At 39.6% G+C, this 14,411-nt stretch overlaps 4 protein-coding genes across 4 annotated transcripts in view; 3 read left to right on the top strand and 1 right to left on the bottom strand.

Annotated features, from left to right (window-relative positions):
* Nucleotides 1-1,790: 1,790 nt before the first annotated feature.
* HELRODRAFT_164897 (hypothetical protein) lies at nt 1,791-5,869 on the top strand (the record flags this gene model as incomplete). The annotated part of the gene is made up of 3 exons (XM_009030836.1): nt 1,791-2,342; nt 5,444-5,480; nt 5,814-5,869. 3 exons carry the CDS (start codon nt 1,791-1,793, stop codon nt 5,867-5,869), a joined length of 645 nt encoding a protein of 214 aa, XP_009029084.1.
* Nucleotides 5,870-6,299: 430 nt separating this feature from the next.
* HELRODRAFT_164896 (hypothetical protein) lies at nt 6,300-9,164 on the top strand (the record flags this gene model as incomplete). The annotated part of the gene is made up of 3 exons (XM_009030835.1): nt 6,300-7,238; nt 7,983-8,177; nt 8,742-9,164. 3 exons carry the CDS (start codon nt 6,300-6,302, stop codon nt 9,162-9,164), a joined length of 1,557 nt encoding a protein of 518 aa, XP_009029083.1.
* Nucleotides 9,165-11,820: 2,656 nt separating this feature from the next.
* Nucleotides 11,821-13,794, top strand: HELRODRAFT_164895 (hypothetical protein; the record flags this gene model as incomplete). Its single annotated transcript, XM_009030834.1, has 3 exons — nt 11,821-12,030; nt 12,294-12,925; nt 13,029-13,794. The coding sequence occupies 3 exons, from the start codon at nt 11,821-11,823 to the stop codon at nt 13,792-13,794; spliced, it is 1,608 nt and encodes a 535-aa protein (XP_009029082.1).
* Nucleotides 13,795-14,151: 357 nt separating this feature from the next.
* The window catches only part of HELRODRAFT_189614 (hypothetical protein), a gene marked incomplete at its 5' end in the record, with an annotated part of 2,587 nt that continues 2,327 nt past the window's right edge, over nt 14,152-14,411 (bottom strand). The window contains one exon of the mRNA XM_009030833.1: nt 14,152-14,411. This exon is cut by the window's right edge and continues 345 nt beyond it.

The raw sequence follows: 14,411 nt of genomic DNA, 5'->3' as shown, positions 1-14,411 counted from the left end.
AGAATAATTCACAATTAAAAACCAACACATACATTTATGTGTGTTTTCAATAAAAACGTTTTTAACCTATTTTTGAAGTTCTTGTGCATATTTTCATTACAAAAACCATTTTTCATAATATAATTCCATACTCTTGGACCTTTACATGTAAAAAGAGTATATTCGTTTTTGATTTGTTAGCTAAAATGTTATTTAATCGTCTATTGTTAGTATTTAAATTGAAATAGTTATTGAAAATATGCGGGAGCTTATTAGTTAGCTGCCTATACACAAAATCGGCGATGCAGTACAAGTTCAATTTATTGAAATCTAGATTGTTAGTTGTTGTGAATAGTTGATGAGTGTGGGCTTGTTTTCTTGACAACGTGATAATCCTGATTGCCCTTTTCATCAGTACCATGATAGGATGGGTGGTTGATTGGTATGCACCGGCCCAAACTACATTGCAGTACGTCAAGTTAGGCAAACATATGGCATTGTAGAGCACGTTCAAACATCGTTTCGGGAGGAAAAATATGTAATCAACATGGGACTTGAAACTCAATTTCTGATCTAGAAATACACCCAGAAATTTTACTGTTTTACTTTCAGTAATTTCAAGATTATTAATTTCGATTTTGAACGGCTCTTTATAATTTAAATATTATATTGGTCCGAATACAACCATTTGAGTTTTTGAGTTGTTAATTGTTAACCTGTTGCTGTTGAACCAAGAAACACAATTTCTGCCACTAGAGACAAGGGCACGGAATATAGAAGAATTATCGGCCATAGATACCGGAGCCGATGCAGATAGCGAGTCTGCTGTAGACATTCTGTCTCGGCCTGTCAAGCGAAAAGACCGAACGCCGCCGGAGACTGGAACTAAGAAGAGGAGAGAGGAAGTACAAACAACTCTGCCTTCCCCAACAATGAGCAAAGATGAAGAACATTCAAACACTGAGACAGAAACTGGATGGCAACAAGTCAAGGTAAAAAAAAGGAAGCAGAATCAAAGTATGGAACAGAAGAATAACCGTCCGCTTCAGAAAATGATAAGGAACGTGGGAAGACTAAGAACAAATGTCCTAATTGTTCGTCCCAAAGATAGGGAGAAATATGCAGACATTCTTTGCAGAGTGAAAAAAGAAGTTCCGGATGAACAAGTATACTCCACGGTTGAAAAGATCCGCAGGACAGCTACTGGCGATCTGCTAATAATTATTAACAAAAAAAACGCTGACGGAGGCCAAGGATTACAGAAAACCATTTCGAAAATCCTTAAAGACGAGGCAACGGTCATATGTAAAGGACCACAAGAGGACCTTGAAATAAGAGATTTAGATGATGTCACAACGAAAGAGGACATTCTAACAGCCTTACAAAAAGCGGCTGGAGATGACTCTAAAATAGCAATCGATGACATAAAATCGCTTCGTAAAGCATATCGAGGCACACAGGTTGCATCGATAACCCTGGCGGCTCCTATTGCAAAAACGATAATGGGTGAACATGGCAAAATTAAAATCGGATGGGTCAACTGCAGAATTGTGTCAGCAAAGAAGCCAAATGTTTTAAATGCTGGCATTATGGTCACCTTGCAATACAATGCAAGAGTCCCATAGACAGATCAAAACTTTGCATTAGATGCGGAAAAGATGGTCACAAAATTGCAGAGTGCAAGAACGAGGCCCGTTGTGTTTTATGCATTGAAACAAACCACGCGGATAATTGTGCTCATGCAGCTGGTACTGCAAGATGTCAAGTTTATAAAAACGCGGTGCTGAGTATTAAAGGAAAAAAACCTAAGTATGAAGATTCTGCAGGTAAATCTCAATCACTGCGAGGCGACACATGATCTGCTTATGCAGACTGTGCGTGAACTGAAAGTAGATCTGGCAATAGTATCAGAACCTTATAAACATTTGAATACACAGCCGTGGGAAACGGATAGAACTGTAGGAGCAGTCATCTGGTCTTGTAGCAAGCTGCTTTTCCAAAATGTTATAAATACAGAGGCGTGTTTTGTAGCAACAAAGGTAGAGGATATATATTTTTATAGTTGTTATGCTCCGCCCAGCCTTTCCTTTGATGAATATGTAAACTTCCTTGATCGACTGACCCAGAGTGCAAAGCAGCACTTTCCTGTGGCCATAGCTGGAGATTTTAATGCCTGGGCTGTAGACTGGGGCAGTAAAGAAACCAATGCAAGAGGGAACGCGCTACTAGAAGCTATGGCAATATTAGATGTAGTCCTGTTGAATAACGGAGATAAACCTACATTTGTAAGAGGAGAAGCGAACTCAATAGTGGACTTCACATTTGTAAGCTGCTGCCTGGTAAAAGGAAACCTTTCATGGAAAGTTATGGACTTCTAAACGGCAAGCGACCACAATGCGCTACTCTGGGAAGTGACCACTGACTTTAGCTCAGGGTATATGCTGACACGGACCAATGCTGTCGGATGGAAAGCAAAGTCCTTTGACTCAAATGCTTTCATGGTGGCCCTAAACCGTGAACCATTGGCCGTTCAAAGCGCTGAAAAGAATGCAGAGGAATTAACAAGAAGATTAGTAAAAGCTTGTGATGCGAGTATGCCCCGTAAACATTATGTGGATAAGGGATCATCAGTTCACTGGTGGAATGCAAATATAGATGCTCTTCGAAAAGAATGTCTTAAAGCGAGAAGAGCATCACAACATGCCTGGAAGAAAGCAAATTACTTGGAACTGAAAGCAGTGTATAAGAAGACTTGCCTAGAACTCAACAAGGCTATTAAAGTCAGTAAAAGAAAATGCTGGCTGGAGCTTATCAACGAGGTGGAAAAGGATCCATGGGGCCGGCCATATAAATCGGTCTTGCTACATTTGAAAGGACAATCAATGCCTTCGCCCACATGTCCACAACTATTGAAAAAGATTGTTGTTTGTCTGTTTTCTAAACAAAATAGGAACACTAATTGTACAAAACAATATGAGACTATCGATGTCCCACCAGTCACGAAAACTCAATTGAGGGAAGCCTGTGACAGAATTAAAAATAACAAAGCCCCGGGCTTAGATGGAATACCTAACAATGCCTTGAAGACAGCCATAAAGGAGGCACCGGAACTATTCTTGGATGTCTATAATGCATGTTTTAGAGAGGGAGTTTTTCCAGAAAGATGGAAGCAACAGAGGCTGGTTCTCATTCCTAAAGGAAAGAAGCCGCCGGAAGACCCATCATCTTACCGCCCATTATGTATGCTGGACAAAGCCGGGAAAATATTGGAAAGAATTATCCACCAAATGATTGAACAGAAGGTGGATCCCCAGTTGACTGACAACCAGTTTGGTTTCCTGAAAGGCCGTTCAACGCTAGATGCTGTTGGTATTGTAGTACAAAAAGCTAGGGATGCCATTGCGAGAAAGGGAAGAAAGACAAAATAATGTCTAGTGGCCACGTTGGACATTAAAAATGCCTTTAACTCCGCTAATTGGGATTGCATTTTGCATGCTCTTGATGAGTTGGATGTTCCATTATTCCTACAACGAATGGTAGCAAGCTATTTCACAGAAAGAATACTGATGTACGACACAAAAGCAGGACCACAACAATACAACGTTGCGGGGGGTGTACCTCAGGGCTCGGTACTAGGACCCCTCCTATGGAATGTTATGTATAATGGCCTGCTGAGGTTGAAACTGCCATCGGATGCCAGTTTGGTGGCATATGCGGATGATGTGGCCGTAGTTAGCGTAGCGGAACATCTTGAGGAAATTGAGTATATTTTTAACAACTCCTTTTCAAAAATTAGTGAATGGATGAATTCAGTCCACCTGGAGCTGGCAAGACACAAGACGGAGGCAGTGCTTATTACAGGGAAAAGGAAATTAGAAACCATTACGCTGTCACTCGGAGAACAGGAAATAACGACACAGCCCTACATACGGTATTTGGGGGTGATGATTGATAGTCGACTTAATTTTAAACAACAAGTGGAACATGTCTGCACTAAAGCAACTAAAGTGAGGATAGCCCTGTCACGATTAATGCCTAATGTGGGAGGTCCAAAACAGAGCAGGAGGGTGTTACTGTCTTCTGTTGTCACGTCAGTATTAACTTATGGGATTCCAGTCTGGGCTGATGCACTAAAAACCCATGACATGCAAAAAAAACTTTCGTCGGTTTATCGAGGAAGTGCTTTGAAAATTGCCAGCGCTTTCCGCACGGTTTCTGGAGAAGCAATTTGTGTTATAGCTGGTGTGTTACCCTTCATGGAACTGGCCAGAGAAAAAAAGATATTGTATCAACGGAGTAAAAAAACTACCCTGAACAAAAATGAACTCAGAAAAGAGGAGCGACAATATAGCATGCATCGATGGCAAATGCAATGGGACTCGGCAACAACTGGCAGGTGGACAAACCGTCTTATACCTCAAATAGATGTCTGGCTGAAGCGGAACCATGGTGAAGTTAACTACTACCTGACGCAGATGCTTTCGGGACATGGGTGTTTCCGGGCGTACCTTCATCGCTTTGGTCATGATGTTTCTCCAGAATGCCCATCCTGTCCAGGAAAAAATGAAGATGCGGAACACGCATTCTTTAACTGCCCTCGCTTCCACAGGTCTAGAGAAACTTTGGAAACTGTTCTCCAACAGAGAATCCAACCAGAAAGTATAATTAAAGCTATGCTTTCATCAAAAACTGCGTGGGATGTCACTGATACGTTTGCGTTTGATATCCTCAATAAGCTGGGCATCATAGAAAGGCAAAGAAAAAATATTAATTAAAGATAGAAGGCTAAAAGTATATATTCGAATGTTGCAGTTTTCTTTAAAAATAGACGAACTAGCGAACTGCTATGATCCTCCCCTCGTGTAGTAATGCCTAACGGCGGGCCAGCGAGGGAAACTGGGGCCAGACGATGAGGAGGTTTTTAGTCGGTATGGGTTTACTCGAGTCCGACATATCCACGAAATATATCCTGGAATACATAAAGTATTTTCCCCCTCCAAAAAAAAAAAAAAAAAAAACATACATACATACATACATACATACATACATACATACATACATACATACATACATACATTGTAAATATATTATTATTAGGTCAGGCGATAGTAGGGAGTATTTTTTCGCTATGAATAATATTTCGTGCATTCTGCAGCGGTTTTTGCGCGTCTGTGTGTTGGAAAATGTGCAGTTGAATGCTGACGTACGTGGTTGAGTGACGTTATAGCGAATAAAATCAAATTTAGTCAGACGCTTGGCTTTTGGTGTCATTCGTCAATGATTTGGTTTTAACATACATACATACATACATACATACATACATACATACATACATACATACATACATACATACATACATACATACATACAACGATATTCGTTTGTTCACATTCAAGGCCGGCTGGATTGTTTTAATTTCCTGATTATTTTTGCTAAATTCATAGATTTTAAATTGTTTTTATAGATGATTTTTGGGGTCATCGGCTGTAATTTTGTCCCGGGTGTGTTTTTCCGTCATTTTTTATCGTTTTTCTGCCCTGCCTCGGCCAATTTTCTCGTTTTTTGTTTTTTTTTATCAATATTATAATTTATTCACAGCTCATAGCTGCTACAGGTCACCGGCCTGCGCCAGGTGTGAGCTGTTTTTATTATTATTGGAAAGTTCACTACATTTTAACTTATTTACCTTCTACCGGCATTTATTTTTAATTTACTTTTCAAATTAAAATTTAAAGTTTAAATTAAAATTAAAATTTATTTATAAAAAAAGAAATTTCCTAAACCAATTTTTAAAATCTGTGTAAAAATAAAAATAAAAAAAAAAAAACTATAAGGGAGAGATTGGGCCAAAGTTTGCTGCAATAGTGTCTCCTCCCACACTGTTACCTAGGTTTTTGTATTCACTCATTCACTCATTTGCTCACTCATTCATTCATCAATAAAAAAAAAAAAGAAAAGAAAAAAAGAAAAAAAAAATTATATAAATAAAAGTTGAAACACTGGTTAAATATTTAAAGATAATTCAGTCATTCATCCGTTCGCTCGTTCATTCATTCCGTCACTCATTCATGTATTCATTCATTCATCCATTCGTTCGGTTGTTTATTCATCCATTTATTTATTCACTCACTCATTCATTCTTTTTTTCCCTCACTCGTCCGTTCAGTAATTAGCTCATTCATTCCCCCATCATTCACTCATTCATCCGTTTGTTTGCTGGCCCGTTCCTTTGGTCATTCGCTTGTTCATCCATTCATTCATCCATCCACCCCACTTGGTTTGTTTCCTTTCCCTCGTTTCTTGGTTGTTTTTAATCACATATGGCTCCAACGTTACAACAGTGCCCCGTCTGCTTTAACCACTATAGAAGCACTCCAGACGGGAAGTTATGTCGGCACGGAGGTAAAGTGAAAGGACAGGAATGCTCGGGGTCCCGGAAAAAAGTTGATCCATCGGGCGCGAGGGCTGCTTCGCCTCTCGGTGTCGCACCCGACCCCAGGCCTGGGCTGCCCACACGGTCGTCCGCCGCATCGGTCTCCGGTGATCCTCTCGGCCTGGATTACTCTGGTGTTTTTGATAAGCTGACGGCCGTGCTGAAATGTGTACCGGTGTACGACCATATCCCTAAGCCATGCAGGGAGAAGTTCGCACATGATCTGAACGCCTTGCTGACGGCTGTTTGTAACGACCCTGGTGACCCGGCTCACTGGGTTAGACTCCACTGTTTTGTCCCATACGTCTTACAGAAGACTTCCAGAGGAGGTCGCCGGGTCAACCAGGGCAATCTGGTCAACAAGCGTCTAAGCGAATATTCAACTATTGGTCTTGAAACCCTGGTACTGTGCTTTGATGGGTTCAATAATGCCAAATCACAAAAGCACAACCCCGATCGATGGATCAACGCTGTGTCATCTTGTATTGAACAGGGAAACCTGTCCTCGGCGGTCAGACTTGTCTGCTCGCCGGAGGGCCTGGCGGAGAGCTCGCCGGCCACCTTCGATAAATTATGTTCTATCCACCCAAAAATTCCGGTGGACAGGCGGGTCTTTCCCGCATTGACACCAACGGCTGGTTGCGTTTCTCCCGCCGAGGTGCTGAGGGCCGTTAAATCTTTCAAAAACGGTTTTTCTGGAGGCCTGGATGGCCTACGACCCCAGCACCTTAAGGATGTTTTTTCAGGCCCCTTGCCAATTGACGACACACTGAACTCCGTAACCCAATTCATTAATTTGATCCTATCTGGAGCTTGCCCACTCTCCGTCCGCCGGTTCTTTTTTGGAGGCCGGCTAATAGCTTTAAATAAGAAAGACGGAGGGGTCAGACCGATTGCGGTCGGGAACGTTTGGAGGAGGTTGGCCGGCAAATGTGCCTTGGCCCTGGTCGTGGTCGAACTCAAGACCAAGTTCTACCCGACTCAGTTGGGTGTCGGGATTAAGGGTGGCGCTGAGGCCGCTGTTCATGCGGTTCGAAGATTGGTCACCGACCTCCCCGATCAATGGGGGTTTCTGAAACTGGACTTTAAAAATGCCTTCAATGCCTTGAGAAGAGACTCGATGTTGGAGGCTGTCAAACTTTTTTGCCCCAACATCTATAATTTTTGCCATTCTGCTTATGGCGGAGTCTCTTCCCTTGGCTACCACTCTTGGGTTGTAGAATCGTCCGAGGGGGTACAGCAGGGTGATCCCCTTGGTCCTTTGTTGTTCGCACTAACTCTTCATCCACTCTTAGAAAAAGCTTCGTCCACCTTCGTTTGCGCTTATCTGGATGATATCAGCATAGCTTCGGACGGTCCAACTCTGGCCGATGGCTACGAATATTTGAAGCATAACTCCGCTGCAATTGGCTTAGAGTTAAACATTAAAAAATGCGAACTTCACTGCCAAAGTTTATTTCAGGTGCCACATGCGCTGGCTGAAATACCCAGAGTTGGTGCGTCAGAACTGAGTTTTTTAGGCACACCCTTGGTCGAGGGCGATTATCAAATGAAGTTTTTTGACCAAAAGCTCTCTGAGCTTGAATTCGCCCTGGGTCGTGTTTCCTGTCTTTCGGCCCATGATGCCTTGACTATTATCCGCAATGCCCTCAGTTTGCCCAAATTGATGTACTTCCTGCGTACATCTAAACACATTGACCCTTCTAAATTGGGCAAATTTGACGGAGCCCTGCGCACCGCCCTGTCGTCGATTTGCAATGTTCAAGTGACCGACAGCGGTTGGTCCCAGGCTCAGCTGCCGGTGCGATTTGGTGGGCTGGGGTTGCTTAGCGTGGTTCAGCTGGCTCCCGTCGTTTATAATTCTTCTGCCGCTGCCACTCTCGACCTACAGTCTTCTCTGCTCCACCGGTTTTTTTGTTGCCGCGATATTCTTCCCCCAGCGTCCGCCCCGGGGGACCGTACGCACGTCCAAATTTTGAACGAAGAATATAAAAAAATCTTTCAAAATTTGTTGTCTTCATGCGGCGACGACTTTTCCACCGCTCGTTTGTTGGCCATGTCCAGCGTTGCCAGCTGTGGGTGGTTGAGATCGTGGCCTAACACCTCTGTGGGCACCAGGCTTGACGACGAGTCTGTAAGATTTGCCATTGGCTTCAGACTTGGCCTGGTCATTCAAAATAAATACACGTGCCGATGTGGCGCTGAGGCGGACGAGTTTGGGCACCACGGTTTGGTTTGTCGCCTGGGTGGGGGCCGTCAACTACGTCATTCAGCGCTAAACGATTACATTTGTCGGCTCTTCTCCAAGGCTTCAATCCCGGTTCTCAAGGAACCATCCGGCATTTCTGCGCATGATGGTAGGCGACCGGACGGATGCACGCTAATACCTTGGAGAGCCGGCAGATGTTTGGCGTGGGATGTTACGGTCCCTGGCACCCTCGCCGAACGTTACGTAAACCTGACAAGTAAAGAATGCGGTTTGGCCGCGGCCAGGGCAGCGGACGAGAAAATGAAAAAATATGGGAGTGCCTTCCCCTCGATGGAATTCTTGCCAATATGCATCGAGGTTCTCGGCCCGATGGACCCCAACACCCTTAAATTTCTTAAGGAAATAGGCAAAATGATCAGTGTCAGATCAGGTGACAGCAGGGAACTGTTTTTTGCAACCAACCACATTTCGTGCTTGTTGCAGCGGTTCCTGCGTGTCTGTGTGCTTGAAAATATCCAACTGAATGCCGACATGTGCAATTAACGACAAATCAAAGTGTTAATCCATTTGTTACTTGATGTTTGACGGTTCAGTGTCACTCATCATGTTTTGGTTTTAACATACATACATACATACATACATACATACATACATACATACATACATACATACATACATACATACATACATACATACATACATACACACATACATACACCTACGAAGTCATGCTCACTCGACCCAATACCGACGCATGTATTCAAAGAATATGCTGACTGTTTTATTGTTTACTTAACGGACTTAATCAACATGTGCTTAACGAAGGGTGTAATGCCACAGGTTTGCAAGCATGCAATAGTCACGCCAATTCTAAAGAAGACAGGATTAGATAAATCAGATCTGATAAACTATAGGCACATACACACATACATACACCTACGAAGTCATGCTCACTCGACCCAATACCGACGCATGTATTCAAAGAATATGCTGACTGTTTTATTGTTTACTTAACGGACTTAATCAACATTTGCTTAACGAAGGGTGTAATGCCACAGGTTTGCAAGCATGCAATTGTCACGCCAATTCTAAAGAAGACAGGATTAGATAAATCAGATCTGATAAACTATAGGCCGGTGTCAAATTTGTTATTCGTTTCTAAAATTATTGAACGTTCCGTTGAGTTAGTTTTAAATAATCATATAAATGAAAATGGTATTTGGCCTTCGCATCAATCTGGATACAGAAGGTTTCATTCGACCGAAACAGCTCTATCGGATATATTCTCTCATGTTTATTCAGCAGTTAATGTACAAAAAGTAACTTTGTTGACATTCCTGGACATGAGTTCGGCGTTCAATACTGCGAATCATAAAATCCTGCTGGACAGACTGAAATATTGTTATGGTTTAAATAAGATTGCGTTAGCGTGGTTCGAATCATTTCTTACTGGTCGGACTCAGCAGATTTCTTACTCAAGTGGTCTCTTGGAACCAATGAAACTTACATCAGGGGTACCTCAAGGATCTGTTCTTGGACAGATTCTTTTTAATTTGTACGCTGCAGAGATATTGGATTTACTAAATAAAATGGTTATTATTGCCATGGGTACACAGATGACATGCAGATTTGTGTTTTACGTTTTCCAGATGAGATGCCTACCGTATTAGAGAAACTGACAAAAACTATATCTGATGTCGGCTCGTGGCTGGGTCAAAGTAGGCTAAAGTTGAATCAGACTAAGACTCAGTTCATGTTGGCTGGTACATGGCAACAAACGTCAACGGTTGAACCTTCATCGATTAACATCAGCATGACTGATATAAGTTTCAGTAAAACGGTTACCAATTTGGGAATTGCGATGGACTCCCGCATGACAATGGGTCCACTAGTCAGTCTATTGGTTAAAAAATGTGTGTTCCAACTACGTCAATTACGTCAAGTCACAAAATCGGTAGATAGAGATAAAATGACTCTATTAGTACATGCTTTCGTCAACTCTAGATTAGATTTTTGTAACAGTCTTCTATATGGCATAGCTGATAAACTGTTGTCTAAACTTCAGATGGTTCATAATCAGGCTGCTAGAATGATATATCGCAAATTAAAATTCGATCATGCATCACCAATTCTAAAGAAGTTGCATTGGCTGCGTGTTAACAAAGAATCATGTTCAAGTTGGGTGTAATGGTATTTAAAAGTTTAAATGGTCTGGCTTCGAAATATTTAGAAGATAAGTGTATTTGAATTTCATCTATGTCATCACATGGGCGTCTAAGGTCTGCTGATTCAAACACGCTGTATGTTAGAGATCGGAATCTGAAAACAGCAGATAGAGATTTTGCAGTTGCTGGGCCTATTTTTTGGAACAGCCTACCAATCGAACTACGTATATCCGGGTTATCATTAGCTGAGTTTAGAAAAGGTCTAAAGACATACCTATTTGGTAACTCCTAGTGATCTCAACCGATGATGGCTTCGCTTTCAACATGCTTCATACGAGGAGAGCGCTGATGAGAAGCAATTATAATTGGCGCTATATAAATACAATATTTGATTTGATTTGATATACACATACATACATACATTCATAAATGTGTGTCGTATTGCAAAAACGTTTCATTGCATCAGGTGGATAAAGATTTGTACGCTGCTCTGAATATATCAGAGTTACATAATATCGATAATAATAAATGCAAAAGTTTATTGAAAACATTTGCACGGTTTAGATGGTCACCAAATTCATCGAATAATACCAAAAATAATTTCATTGGATCAAATTTTATCAAATTTTATCAAATCAAATTTTAGATATTTTGAAACGCATTTGAATAATAAAGTTCGCAAAAAACTGTTCAATTAATTATTCTTATTTAAAATGATCGCAGTAAAAAATGTGTATGGCTGATGGAAATGCTTTTAACAAATCGTTAAGTAAATTAACGTGCGTTATCGTCACCCATTTGTTTAAATGACATATTAGATCAATACAACCAACATACATTAAGCACCATATAGGTTGGTTTCATTTTATTATTGAAAATATACATAACCTCTTTCAAATATCAAAGTAACGCTAAACAAGCAACAAATTTTTAGCTGACTTGCCCACAATGGACAATTAAAATGTGTAAAATATTTTAACGAATTGTTAAAGTTTTTACAGAATATAAAATAATTTTATAATAAATACCAAAAAATGTATTCCGATTTTAAAGCTGAACTAGTTAGTTACGCAGAAAACACGACAATAAGAGGCGTACCGCGATTTGTTAAGACAAAAGATCCAGTACTGAAGAAGCTCTGGGTGTTGTTTCTGATTGCTTGCACTGTGACTTTAACTTTTTTTCTGTACGTTGCCATCAGCAAGTATAATTATTGGCCCATTCGGACTAAATACGGTGAAAAGGTTTATTTTATTTTTTTTACATTAAATATCAGATTATTGACAATTTGTTACTTTAAAACGCAAAATTGTTAATCGTTGAAATGATATTTTCTCGTTTAGTTGAAGTTGTTGTTTTTGAAACCTTTTTTTTAAAAAAAGAAATACATTTACTAATAAATATTTTTAAATCTATTAAGCCAATTAAAATTTTTTATACAAAAAAGTACAAAAAGTTTTTTACAAAAATGTAAAAAAAATACAGTTGCCTTTGTACAAAAATTCAGGTTGAGGGCAAAATTGCCTTCCCAGATATCACAATATGCAATCTTGATTCGTTCGCTGCTGGCTATCCAGAAATATTACCCATTGAAGAATTTCTATTATTGTTTTTTAAAAATAAAAAGATGATTTTGGAGCATTTAGTAAAAAACGAAAGTTTCAGCCAGTCCTATGCCCAGAAAATATATGAAGAGTTTAACTCCATTACAGGTTACATTTTAAACATACCAAAAAATTGCGATATAAAAATGGATTGTCCAGATTTCATTATTCAGTGTCAAATCCATCAAAGTAACTGGCCCGATGATAACAAGGACTGTTCAAATTATTTTGAAAAACACTGGAGCCCAAATTACTACGTTTGTTATACATTGAAAACAAGTAAGCTACAAACATTGAGCAACAACATGTCTGTCAGGGGACTATACTTAATGTTGAACATTGGACCACCTAGTGTGAAACAAATTCCTTATCAATATTCTTTCACGCGTTCTCAAGCAAGAGGTGTTCAGGTAGACGTCCACAGATCTGGAACTCCTCCGAGTCCAAAAAATGGCTTCAGTGTAGCTCCCGGAACTGAAAACATCGTTACAATAGTTCAGACAGAGAAACATCGGCTGGATAAGCCGTATAATAAGTTTGTATTGTCGAGTTTAAATATTTTTCATATGGTTTGATTTTGAAAAATCGTTTTAAATTATAATACGTTAAGACTTTTGAATAATTCAATAATTTTCTAGATTTGGTTGCACGGCTGAAACCATTTTGAACGTTTCGCCCAACGAATTTTACACACGTGATTCATGTATTGAGTTCTGCAAGCAAAAAAACATTTTAAAAAACTGCGGATGTGTGTCTCATTATTTAGAGGTACCTCTCTCGTACATGAACACTACAAACATGTGCGGCAATTTCTCGCTCGACAGCGATCAAATTAAAGAACACGGGTTTAACGTTTTCTTAATGAATAAAAATGTTTCTGATAACTTTCAATGCTCTCAAAAGTTTCTTAAAGGAACTTGTGAAAGCAGCTGTTTGACACCTTGTGATGAAACTATCTACGGGACTTTTCTCTCTACGGCTTCATGGCCTCAAAATTCTCTTCAAATTGACCTCTTTGAAAATTTTATTTACGAAAAAAATTGCACTAAAACTCATCCCGAAGTCGCCAAAAGATATAAATTATACACAGATATATTGGAACATTTTTATGAATCAAACCTCACCATGACCGATGCAATCAATACAAATTTGAAAGCAACCTCGATGAAACTGAATCAAATACAAGAATCTTTCCTTACTATCAAATTTATAATAAAAGAAGACATCCCGTATTATGATATCGAAGAAGCTGCCTACACGTGGGACACTATGGTCGGGGTTGTCGGAGGAATGCTCTCTCTTTGGCTCGGAGTTTCGGCGGCTACCTTCATGGAAGTTGTAGATTTTGTCTATAGGTTGTTGATGAAACGCTGCCAGAAAAAAAGTAATACAGTTGCAATTTAAACCTTATTTTAAATGAACATTTATTTTTTCAGCTGTTCATATAAACTTAGACATCATTTGTATATAAATTTTTTATTACGTTTAGACGCCAGAGGGAAGATTTTAAAATTTGTTCACATCTTCCACATTTTTATTAGTTTGGTGAAGCTTGTCGATATTCTATTCCTCGAGTTATTTTGATTTACAAGTATCCACGCATTATTTGAAGGTAAATTTAAATATGAGGAGCTTCGTTTGATTAAAATAAAGAGATGGACGTCGCTATTCAGTATAAAGTTAGAATTGCATGAATGAGGATTAATTGCAGATAGTAATTACTAAAAAAATAAACTTGAATAAAAATCTACCAAATTTTCCCATTTTCAAGCAGATAAATGCTTCATTATATTTTATAAAATTTCGTTTTTTCAAACAAATAATCTGTTATAAAATTTTGTTTTTAAGCAGATCCATCATAAAATTGTGACAAAAATCGAAATGTTGGTAATTTGTTCTCACTTAAACTCCAATATGCATTGGCCTTTTCGTACCAACACAGTATGCATTCTAATTTTAGCACTTTTTTGTCCTTGAAATGAAAATGATTAAGTTCAATTTTCCCAACCGCACATCTTATT

The sequence above is a fragment of the Helobdella robusta genome (genome assembly GCF_000326865.2).
Source record: "Helobdella robusta unplaced genomic scaffold HELROscaffold_7, whole genome shotgun sequence".
Lineage (NCBI taxonomy): Eukaryota > Metazoa > Annelida > Clitellata > Rhynchobdellida > Glossiphoniidae > Helobdella > Helobdella robusta.
Note: the sequence above shows the minus strand (reverse complement) of the source record. Positions and strands in the feature narration are given on the sequence as shown.